At 37.3% G+C, this 12,932-nt stretch overlaps 1 protein-coding gene across 6 annotated transcripts in view; it reads left to right on the forward strand.

Annotated features, from left to right (window-relative positions):
- The window catches only part of TMEM232 (transmembrane protein 232), a 219,725-nt gene that overhangs the window by 61,695 nt on the left and 145,098 nt on the right, over nt 1-12,932 (forward strand). For all 6 annotated transcript variants that reach the window (XM_058725234.1, XM_058725216.1, XM_058725207.1 and 3 more), the window contains one exon: nt 11,815-11,938. In XM_058725234.1, coding sequence (XP_058581217.1) covers nt 11,815-11,938 — 124 coding nt within the window. The remainder of the gene's footprint in view (nt 1-11,814; nt 11,939-12,932) is intronic.

The following is a 12,932-nucleotide window of genomic DNA, read 5'->3' on the forward strand; positions in this document are numbered from 1 at the left end:
ACTGCCAGGCTTGTGGTGCTGGGGATCTGGCGTATTAGCTGGGGTGGGTAGGCAAGGTGCACGGGGGCAGGAGGGGCAGGCTTAGCTCGCTTCTCCTTAGGTGATCCACTTCAGGAGGGGCCCTGTGGCAGCGGGAGGGAGTCAGATCCGCTGCCGGAGGTTTGGCTCCGCAGAAGCACAGAGTTGGGTGTTTGCGCGGAGCGAGCAAGTTCCCTGGCGGGAACTGGTTCTCTTTGGGATTTTGGCTGGGGGATGGGCGGGGGAGATGGCGCTGGTGAGCGCCTTTGTTCCCCGCCAAGCTGAGCTCTGCCGTCCGGGGGCTCAGCAGCTCTCCCTCCCTTTGTCCTCCAGCCTTCCTGCTTTCTGAGCAGAGCTGTTAACTTGTGACCTCCCAGATGCTAAGTCGCGCTTGCTGTCGGAACACAGTCCGTCCGGCCCCTCCGCTTTTGCCAGCCAGACTCGGGGGCTCCGCTTGGCCAGCGAGCCGCCCCTCCTCTCAGGCTCCCTCCCGCCAGTCTGTAGAGCGTGCACCGCCTCGCCGCCCTTCCTACCCTCTTCCGTGGGCCTCTCGTCTGCGCTTGGCTCTGGAGACTCTGTTCTGCTAATCCTCTGGCGGTTTTCTGGGTTCTTTAGGCAGGTGTAGGTGGAATCTAAGTGATCAGCAGGACGCGCGGTGAGCCCAGCGTCCTCCTACGCCGCCATCTTCCCTCAAGCCCCAAGAAGAATTTTAAAGGAGTATTTCTGAGACAAGTGATCAGAGATTTCCCTTTTCAATATTTGAGGACAGAGTTTTGAATTCCTCTTCCATTGCTATTGGAATAATAGTAATAGTAATAATAATAATAAAAAATGTCATGCCATAACAAGTTGCGTATTCAAGCGTCATATATTTTTCTTAAAATTAGTTCCTGTTTTTATGTCTCTGGCTGCCAGCTCTATACCAAAGGTCTTTGTATATGTAAATTATAAGAATCTGGAGGATTCCTTGTGAAGGAAAGGTGTTTTCCTAGTTTCATTTGGAAGTTTCTAGGATCCTAGATCAAGTAAAGATTTCTGGAGGATGGCTTAGATTTTGTTTAATTTCCTAGAAATAGCCTAGTGCAGAAGACATTTCATCAAGAACTTGTTCTGTTTTGTCCTGTAATGGGAGAAATCTGTTTAGTACTGCAGTTAACAAAGATTGTGATTCCTTCATGTTTTAAACCTAAGGATAATATCTTTAAATAGGAGAATTACAATGTAAATAGAATATAGGTATTCAATAAGTATATATTAATATAGAGCTGATAAAAACAACAAAAATTAGAGATTTTCACTGGTATAAAGTAGGTTATGCTGAAAGCCATGGTGATTTTTTTCAGACCACTCTTACTATAGGAAATAAATTGTTAGGGATTCAAACACACACTTTAGTTTTCAAAAGGGGCTAGAACTAAGTTAGCTCTTGGAAGACTCTAATAATTACCAAATAAGTATGGTATTCTATATATATGGTATTCTAATAATTACCAAATAAGCAAGTTTAAATAAATATTGAGATAATAAAAGTGGCTAGTTAAGAGTAGCTAATTCTAAAGTCAGGGAATTGTTTCTTTAGCCAATTTTCAGTTTTACTGTACTGCATCAACATTGATTTAATTTGTTTATGATTTGTCTTGTTAAACAAACAAACACACCACGGGCCCCAAATGGTGCACTTAGACTGAGTTCCCAAACTGGTGCATAATACATAATCTAAGTGAAGTTTTAACTACTCCTGGAAATGTAGTCTTAAAAAGGTCAGCTAGGAATTTTTCAATCTGCACCAATGAGTCTGCTGCTTAGGCCCTCTCCATTCCCCTAAAAACATGAGATAATCAGCATAATAAGACACCTTGCTTTTCTCCCTAGAATGCCATCTTTTTCTTTTGCTAATAATGACCCTCCTTCTATAAAACCCTTCTAACTCCTTGAAGCTCCCCTCTACTTGCTAGATGGGGTGCTTCATGATTCATGAATCATTTAATAAGCCAATTAGACCTTCAAATTTACTTGCTTGCATTTTGTTATTTAACAGTCTTTAAGATAGTTTTTTCCTAAGTTTATTAATTTATTTTGTTGGGGAGGGGCAGAGAGTGGGAGAGAGGGAGAATCCTAAGCATACTCCACACTGCCAGTGCAGAGTCCCACCCGGCCGAACCTACAAACTACAAGATCACGTCCCAAGCCAAAATGGCGAGTCACTCAACTGACCGAGTCACCCACAAACCTTGGTAGTTATTTTTTTATACTTAGTATTTTACAGATTTGGGGGCATTGGAGATCATACAGAACGATTCTTACTTTACAGATGGAGAAAGCAAGGCCATGTTTATTAAACTTACTCGTCACTGGAATGACATTTTTAGGGCCCCAGTATAGCACGCTTCGTTCTGACTGCACGAGGGAGATAACTGTTCTGAAGCATCTTGTCAGTGAAGATGCTTGTCCTGACTTCTCCTTTTCTGGGAAGACATGGTGAAGATCAAGTGAAGGCGGGGATGGCAGTGTTTAGACAATAAGGAATGACCAGAGGGGTAAATTGAAAAAAATGATAAACATAGTAACTGCTTAAAATCAAAAGGAAAAGATAACTGCTTTAAAAAACACTGGCAAATAATTTTGATTCTATTTCTTATATTTACTGGTTTTTTAAAAGAGGTTTCAACGTTTTTTTTTAAAGTGATGACTCTGGTAAACAATAATCCATTTACATTAAAATATTAATTTTTTATTTTTTAATATTTATTTATTTTTGAGAGACACAGAGCACATGTGGGGGAGGGGCAGAGAGAGAGAGGGAGAGAGAGAATCTGAAGCAGGCTCTAGGCTCTCAGCCCCTAAAAGATTAATTTTTAAGTTAGTTAGCAGTTTGATTAACTTATGTTAGTCAAATTTCTGTTGTGATGATAACACTCATTATGGCAAATATTAAAGAATTAATTTTTCTTCTTATAACATATTTATTTATGTAATAGCGTACAAAGCTATCAAGAAGTCATTATTCCAGATAAGACAAAACAAACTGTGATGTAATTATCAAAATCAAAGCAGAAATGCCTTCCGTTTCTAGGGAAAGTTGAGTATTTATTTGTCTTACATACTCCTAAGATTGGGTACATGTAAAAAATTAAGAAAATGAACAATGTATTTAGAATGAAATAGAAATATTGAGGCATCAGGCCTTGATAGTAAATTAAGACATTGTCATGATTTGCTGGACCAGGTAGCCTTGGAATTTTGACACTTGGTGGAAGATAAATTTGGTTTCGCACTTGAAATTCAATGCCAAGTGACTATTAAGAGGAGTAACCTGAAAAATTTTGTTTGCCGCACATATCAGTAAAGTCACCATAATGGTGAATCAATGTTCAGGGATTTAAAATGCAGAAAGGAGACCATTCAACTGAATGATCAGAAGAAATTTGATTAATAGTGGCAAAAATTTCTTGTGCCCATACAAGTGAGTGGTTCTCATCTGCCCATTTCTGATGCTATCCATCAGTAAATAATTCATCATTGTAGATCCCTGCCTTGCTTCTTATAGCCCCCTTTATAAAGATCATACAATAGAAAAGGAAAGAAATTGAAGCAGGTGGTTTCGGCTGAGCCTAAAAAAGAGCAGGCCTGGAATCCATGAAAAGACTCAGGGAAGGCATCACAGAATTAGAGCAACCTCTCTGCTCACTAAGGGACAGGGAAAAAAAAGAAAAAGAAAAACGAGGTGAAGAAATGCACTAAAGACAATAAATTATAAAACAGGGTGAAGAAGCAGAGAAAAAGAGACTACATGAGCCCCTCCTAGCTGTCATGCAGCAGCCTTTATCTGGGAAGTTGAGCTGCCCTGAGCTGCAGATAAGCAGTTTGTTGTAAGGCAGATTTCCATTTAATGTGGTTAAATTTTATATGATGCTTTATACTCTCAATGCTCCACCCTGCGGTTTGGCCTTTTATAAACTGCCCCATTTGCTCTGGGAAGATAGCTCGAGCCAGTGCAAAAGGCTTTCTAATCTAACATGAAAATAATGAATTGTGTTTATAATTGAATTATTAGCCAATGAAGACTGCTGAGAAATGCAGTATGGCATTTCAGTGGAGCAGTATAACATATAAAATTATATCTCCCAAAGCAAAATAGCTGATTTAATGCACTCCATGAATGTATTCCAAAAAAGCTTGACAATTTAAAATTATATAGACAGGGCAAGTGTTTTCCAGAGGTATGGTATTTGTGTTTGCATTGAAATGAATCAGACAAAATCAACTGCTTTGTATAGGCTGTAAGGCCTTTATTTCTGTCGAGATCACTGATATCCCCATTGCCTATCTCCTGAATCCCAGCAATTATAATGTTCATGGGACAGTCTGACCCAAACCATTCAAAGAAGTTTTTGTTGGTAGTTCTCTGCCTTCTTTATGAGCTGAGACGGCAGTGTAGGTCCTCACTCTTCAAATTCATTTCCTGGATTTTTAAATTTATCCTTTGATCCTCTGGGCTAAGTTTAACCATTTAGTATACATCAAGGGTATATGTGTAATTATGCTTTGCTAAGTTATGGTGCAGTAAGAAAACATTCAACGTCAAATCAGAAGACCTGAGTTTTAATCCTGTCTCTTGCTACCTGTCTAATTTTGAATGAGTCCTTTAACCCCTACGAACAGAGTCTGGTTAACAGATAAATAGAGACAGTAGCCATCTCAGAGAGGTTTTAAGAGATTTAAATAAGTAATGAGAACACTTTTTTATACTTTGATTCTCCCCTAATACTTCATGCCCTACTAGTTTAGATCGGAATTATTTTTTTCCTAGAGAGGCTCCTGCCCGCTGAATTTTGATCTTAATACGTGACACATGTCCTCTCCTCAACTTAACCAAATTAGACACCCTAACTGCTACATTTCAGAACTGTTCTGCTCTCTACCTGCTCTGTCACAACCTTGGTTTAGGCCCATATTGTCTCATGACTCTTGTAGCTTTTTAACTGGTCTCTTTGCCTTAAGTTTTCCCATCAATAATTTGTCATACTCTGCTGCCAGCGCTACAACCTAAATGTGATTAGACCACTCTCCGGCTTAAAATTATTTAACAACAACCATCTTTATAGGTCACAGGGTCGCATCAGGGTCTTATAACTTGCCATGATTAGAAAAAAACAAGAAGAGCAAAAACAAAGACTGAAAGATCCTGCTGCTGGGATTAATTACCACCAATGAACCAAACAGATGAAGAAGTGCCTGATAGGACTAGAGGGGGTTGACAGTGACCCACCTGCCTTTGCCTTCTCTGGTGAAGCTGCATTCCTGGCTTGTCTAACACACCAGCCCTTCATTCTTTCCCACTGTCATCCTGGAGCTCTGAGAATGAAGCTCTGTAAGCAGGAGAAAGAACTCTTTTAGCAGACATGCTAAAGACTAGATTTACATGTCCATCTTTTCTAAGAAGTATCAAAAATCAGACAATGGCAAGAGACATGCATTCTTCAAATTAGTTTTTGTAAATGGTCAAAACCAAGAATGAAATCCTGATTGCCCTCTTCTCCATGTGCAGTGAAGATTGAGACGAATTTATTTACTTTAACCCTACCTTCCTAGGCTGTTAATATAATCTGGAGTTTCTGATAACATTAAGGCTAAGTCACTCTTTAAAATGTTCTAGTCCCTCCTTATAGAATGAGTTTTATATCTGTATTTAATTTTAAGGTGATATTTATGATATTATTTTGACTTATTACACTTTATTTTTCCCACCCACTATCAGCCACTTACCACTACAATTTCTCCTTCTTAAGCTGTTAAATAATATTTAAATAAATAAATAAATAAATAAATATTTAAATAAATCAATATTTGGTTGGTTTGAGTGTATTCTAGGTAGGAACATAGGTTATATCTCTTGCATTAGGTGAGCCCTTGATTGTATACAACTCTAGGCTGATTATAACATTTGTTACCATTCATTTCCCCCTAAAAAGTGGAACATACATTTTGTCTGGAAATAGACTTCTGTGCTCACAGTTTTGTTTTGTTTTGTTTTTTCCTAATTCTCACTTTAAATCACTAAATGTTGCTGTGCCATTTCCTAACTTATAGCTGTGATTAGATGTTCAAAGCCAGTCTGCTTCTTTTATCTTTTTTATTTTCAATCCAGAACTTTTAGGAACATCTTTGTGATTGGGTAGCCAGGATATAAAAGGCATCCTCTCTTATTTCCCTGGCCATCTTATGAAGGTGTAAAGGCGAATCCTTCATTTCACTTAGAGAAAAGTCCTGCTATGTGAAGCTTTGCACAAATACTGTGGTGACAGGTCTATATGTCTTGAAGGCCTTCCATTGATTATTCATTGTTCACATGCTCAACGCACAGCTCCTGCCTGTCTGTGCTTAGATTATACATTATGTTAGAGTGGAAAACCCATATATGCCTCACTAAATTTTAGATTTAATTTTTGGCTTCTTGGCATTGGAAATGTTTTCCTTCATCTGGATTCCATTTTCTTCATAACTTTAAAATCTTTAAAGTTCCTTTATTTTTTTTCCTTTCTGTAGTACTACAGATTTCCCCGCGTAGATTTTGTTTCTTTGGTTGTTTCAGTGGGAATTAGATACTACTGGGTCTCAATTTGCCAGCTTTAAATGCAGTTGACTTCCTCTAAATTATGTAAGAATTTTCCAACTTTTCTCCTTCCAACCAACTTTTACAGTTAACTTCCTCATCATGGATTTGAATTTTACATTTGTATTTTAATTTCTTTGCAATCTCTTGCTTTCTTACTCTATTACCTTTCATCTCAGTATCAAGGCTTTTCATGGTCTTTTCTTCTTCCTTGGCTTTATTAAAGATACTTAAGAGTCATAAAAATAACTTCTGGTCCCTCTAAGAAATCATTTTCAGGGATGTGATCCTCTCTGAGTATTTGGACTGGTCTTCTCTTAAGCCCTTGCTTTAATATATTTTTCATCAGTCTCACATAGGATCCCCTTCTCTTTTCTATTTTTACCTACCTTATTATCTAGGAGAAATCTACAAAATTTGTTATTTTAAATGAAGAGGTTTGTCTTCACAGGATCCATAGCAGAGATGTTAGATGCCACAACGCTCAATGTGCACTATCATCAGGGACCTTCCTGTGTTCCTCTTCCTCTTTGATGTTTTACCTTTGGGGAGAAAACACCCTCCAGTGTTCCTGGCATAGTGTTCCTCCTCTCTCCTGTTCCCCACCCCCACACACATTCCCTCCTCTTTCCTACACACATATTGTCACGAGCATGGTTTTCTACCCTTCTTGGCATCTCTGAGTAAGTATAGAGAAATGCTGATGAAGCACAGAAATAATACTCTGGCTCCTTAAAAAAAAAAAAAAAAAAAACAAAAACCCAAAAAACAGTAGTCCCAAAGTAAGGGACTGGCTTTACTTTTTCTGAACTATGACAAACACTGTGGATGGTAGAGATGTCTTTTTTCCCCTTTTATTCCTTTTAACTTTCTTTGAGGAACCAAGGCTGCTATGTTTCATGAAGCAGCATGTGTGCACTCCTTATTGCTATTCCTAATCCAGCTCCATCAATTTTATGGTTTGTGGAAATTCCCTATAAAGTTGCTGCTCTTGGTGACTTTTCTTTAACTCTTAGTCTTTCATTTTTAGGGTCATGTGGATTTTTGACATTGTCAGTGTTTTCCTAGGTATCTATTGAAAGGTTGAAAGAGCCCTGTGTAAGGGTCATGACTTGGAGACATTTTATTTTTAGAAATGTTTATTTGTTTATTTTGAGAGAGAGAGAAAGAGAGCATGAGAGCGGAGGATGGGCAGACAGAGAAGGAGAATTCCAGCAGGCTCCTCCCTGTCAGTACAGAGCCTGATGCGGGTCTCAGTCTCACCAACCATGAGATCATGACCTGAGCTGAAACCAAGAGTCAGACACTTAACTGACTGAGCCTCCAAGGCACCCCATGACTTGGAGACATTTTAATTCCATCTTTTAAAAGTGCAGTTTGATCACTGAAGAAATCGATATAAAGGAGTAAGGAGAATCTAGGAAAACTGTCTTGAATGCTGATGTTCCTAACCTTTTTATAAGGTTGTATGTAAATAGCTAGGTGGCTTTTTACGAAGCCTCCTGTTACTGTATTTTAGCTGATTTATTTATCATCTATCTGTCTATTTACCTATCTATATTTGTTTATTATATTTTAGCTGATCTATATTAGTGTAGAAGGGATGCTGGGCTGGAGTAAGGCTAGCTGAAGTTCAGGCCAGATCTGGTACTATTTCCCTGTATACAGTGATTCACATTAATTTTAAAAGTGAAAAAAAATTGGGGCGCCTGAGTGGCTCAGTCGGTTAAGCATCCGACCTCGGCCATGATCTTGCAGTTCACGAGTTCGAGGCCCATGTTGGGCTCTGTGCTGACAGCTCAGAGCCTGGAGCCCGCTTTGGATTCCGTGTCTCCCTCTCTCTTTGCCCATCTCCCACTCATACTGTCTCTCTCTGTCTCAAAAGTTAGTAAAACAGTAAAAAAAAGTGAAAAAAAATTAAAAAGTAAAATGAATCAAGTAACTTATTTTAGACAAGCCAGTAAACCTCTGCATCAGTTTCTTTATTTATAAAATTAGGAAATCTATAATATTTATAAATTACTTTATACATGCTTAATTTCACAGCATTGTAAAACCAAGTTATTCTACTAATAATTGAGACCTGGTGAGTTCATAAAGAAGCTAGGGCAAAATTTCTGACCTAATCAACCTTGAATACAATGTACATTGATTTTCAGTTTTGATTTTTAACAAACTCCCTATTTGCAAGTAAGTATTGGTGTTTCTATCCCATTTTTGGCAGAGGCATTTTCACTTACAGAAAATTTTGCAATCAGCATTTATTGAAAATAGTGTGCTTGTGTTGAAGCATTTTTCTACCATAGGTGGCTGACACTGATGGATCTTTTTTCATCCATATTTTAGTGAGTGCCCTAGGTTAGTTATGATTTTCCAGACTTCAAAGAGAGCAGACAAACCAAAATATTGGGACTGTGAGGTATGTTCAGGGACAAAGACATTTTGTCAACTCTGTGATTATGCTTTGCTTGACCTTTTTGTGAAGTGGGGTGAGGATGACTCACTGGTCGTTCACCTCAGAGGGCATCTGGGCCTTAGTCACTCTAGGACTTCACAGAGAAAAGGTATCAAACTCATATCCTTTGACTTTGAAGGAATAGTCTTTTTGTAATTCGATTTAGGTTAGCATTTCGAACCTAGCCATTTTACATGGAGTATTTTATTTAAATTTCATAATAGTCTCCGAAATGTAGGCTTTGCTATCTATATTATAGATGAGGAGATCCCTCCCTAAGACTAAAGGAGAGTATGCAAATTGCCCTATGTCATATACCTAATTAGTGGTAAAGATTCCATCTATAATTTTTCTGACTCCAAGTTCATGCTTGTAAACATCGTGTTGAGTCTATCAGTTAGGATTCAGTTCTTCTGCATGTTAACAGTAACCTAACTACAATTGCATTACTAAATAGAGCTTTAATTACTGCACATAACAAGCAGTACACCATTAATATGCAGATACTTAAGAAAATCAAGCTCCTTCTAGCTTCCTTTTCTTCCATTGTTTGTAATGGACTTTCATCCTCATTGTTGCAAGACAGCTGCTCAACCTTCTGGTGTCATGTATGTATTCCAAGCAGGAGGGAAAGGATCAGCAAAGGAGAAAAAAAAATCACCTGTTATCTAAATTTAATCTTCTTCTTCTTCTTTTAAAAATTTTTTAATGTTTATTTATTTTTGAAGGAGAGAGAGACAGAGTGTGAGCAGGGGAGGGACAGAAGAGCGGGGGACACAGAATCCAAAGCAGGCTCCAGGCTCAGAGCTGTCAGCACAGAGCCCAATGCGGGGCTCGAACCCATAAGCTGTGAGATCATGACCTGAGCTGAAGTCAGATGCCCAAACTGACTGAGCCACCCAGGTGCCCCTAATCTTTTTCTTCATCAGAAAAATAATAGCTTACCTGGAAGCCTTTCATAATACACTTCCATTTGTATCTCATTTAGCCTTAAATCTACATTTATGGCTATTCCAAGCTTCAAGAGAATGTGGGGATTCATATTTTAAGTCAAAATTTATTAAAATATAATTTACATACAGTAACACTCACACATTTTATGTATACAGATCTATGGCCTTTGATCAAATACATACACCTGTGCATTCACAATCACGATTATAGGATATTTCCATTTTGAGGAGCAGTGTTAACTGAGCATTTTGCCATCTTAAACAAAACTGAGGTTTAGTTCTGAAAAGAAGGAACAGACAATATTAGGTAGGCAGCATTGTCATACTAAGGTTAAATTTTTCATTGAGGTAAAATTGACATATAATGTATTAGTGTCAGGTGTACAACATAATGCTTCAGTGTTTGTGTATGTTGTCAAATGATCACCACAATGTCTAGTTTCTGTGTGCTTAAATAAATGGTTTGGAACAGCAATAGAGGAATTACCCATAAGTGAAAGAAGACTGTAGTTATCATTAACCTAGCTTAAAACAGGAACTTGGGTAAATCTCCAGATCTATTTATGTGTCAATTTTCTAATACTTAAAAGCTTTCAAAAAGATCTTGAATGTGTCAAAAAGTAGGGTTCAATGAGTGAGATAATTTATGTGAAAGCACACTGAGATCTGTAAAGCTCTATTCAAATATAAAGAATTGTCTTTTAGCCCACGATTAGAGGTGTTTCCTTTTGATAATGATGATGAACTTGACATACTGGCCTGACATATCACAGTTGTGAAAGTCAAATGTAATTGTAAAATATACTAACTCTTTAATTTATCAGTGGCTTAGAAATCAAGACAATATGCAGCTCTAGGTAGAGTCAATTTCACATTTTCATTCTTACCAGTTCTTTTTCCAACTATATCTTTTTCAATTGGGTAAAAATAGCACCAAATGTATAATTTCCTGAACCTATCAAGTATATGTACATTTATAACTAATAAATTGTTGTGTGACTTTTTAGTTATTATATAATATTTTAAAGATAAATCTTGATAGTCTTCTAATCAAACTGAAATATAGATTTTGAGAAATTATACTTTTTGTAAAATCAAATAATCTGAACTGTTGGAGTGTTTAGGAAGACCATTTTTAAATTTGTTCTCTTTTTGTTTTAGAGGAAAACACTCTTTAAATTCACCTCTTGGAATCAGGTGTAAAAAGTTAAAAATCAAAATCTATTATGACACTTTGGGGATACTCTAGAATCAGACCTCTTGATTGCTTGTTATGCAGGATCTATGAAGAAATGTGATATTTTGTAGTATTTATTACTCTCAGAGTTTTGACATAACACTCCTCTGAATGTGAATATCTTTCAAAATGTGGCTCTTTCGGGGCGCCTGGGTGGCGCAGTCGGTTAAGCGTCCGACTTCAGCCAGGTCACGATCTCGCGGTCCGTGAGTTTGAGCCCCGCGTCAGGCTCTGGGCTGATGGCTCGGAGCCTGGAGCCTGTTTCCGATTCTGTGTCTCCCTCTCTCTGCACCTCCCCTGTTCATGCTCTGTCTCTCTCTGTCCCTAAAATAAATAAAAAACGTTGAAAAAAAAAATGTGGCTCTTTCCTATAGACTTTAATCATGACTAGTGTCAACCAATACTGGCCTTTATTAAAAGTAAATGTATCTGATAACCTGGGATACTCATTATCTCTGGCCAATTACTCTCTTCATTAAAAAATTGTTTATTATTATTTTAATTAAGGTCTTTGTTGTTTTGTTCACAAAATTCCTAGGTTGGATTCAACACTGGCTTTGCTGGTCCTTGGGGAGGCTGCCAAATTAAACATGGCCTGCTTGAAAGCTTTAATGGAATTAATGAGAGATTTTCTTTTAAGCATTATGTCTGTTCAAAATCAGGTAACAGTATGTTGTTAATTTACGTGTGCTAAAAGACCTGAAGAAAAACAAATTTTATTTTTGCCACTATTTAAATTGAATATAATATTAGGGGTTATAATGAGCATAACTTTTTAACAAAATTTTTAATTAAATATAAAAGTAAATGCACATTTACCATATATCCCAGTATGGATAGGTAGACAGATGGGTATAGTTAAAGATGTAGAGGTATGGAAATAGATTACACACACACACACACACACACACACACACACACACACACACGGGAGGGACTTTATTTTTTTTTAATTTTTGTGTATTTATTTTGAGAGAGAGAGAGAACACGGGGGAGAGGCGAGAGAGTGGGGAGAGAAAAAGAATCTCAAATAGACTCCACGCTCAGTACAGAGCCCAATACTGGGTTTGATCTCATGACTGTGAGATCATGACCTGCGCCGAAATCAAGAGTCAGACACTCAACTGACTGAGCCACCCAGGCTTCCTTACATGAGAGGAACTTTAAATTGTATTAACAAACTTGAGAACATACAGTCATACATGGTTTAGTTTCCTTTTTTAGAAAATTTAAAGTATATTACAAAAAACACTTTTTATTGTAATTACATATTGTTAAAACTTACATTTTAGTCTGCATGAGATAACAATTTCTTCATTGTTGAACAGTGAGTTTGTTTCTAATTATTCACAGTTAATTGCAAACAATATTGAACTGGTAAATCTCATGAATAAAATCTTTATCTGTGTTTATGACTATTTCTTCAGAATAGATTCATAAATTACTGAGTGATGGACTATGAACTTTCTTTTAATAAACTCAGAAAAGATGTTCAAATTCCTCTCCAGAAGATATAACTGTCTTGCTTTCCTATGAAAAATGTATAAAGTGCCACACATAAGAACTGAGCTTTATATAAAAAAATATTCTTTTATAATATGATATGGAAAATGCTATCTCAGGGGATTAATTTACATTCTATTGATTACCAAGGAA

Source organism: Neofelis nebulosa, chromosome 1, assembly GCF_028018385.1.
Source record: "Neofelis nebulosa isolate mNeoNeb1 chromosome 1, mNeoNeb1.pri, whole genome shotgun sequence".
NCBI lineage: Eukaryota > Metazoa > Chordata > Mammalia > Carnivora > Felidae > Neofelis > Neofelis nebulosa.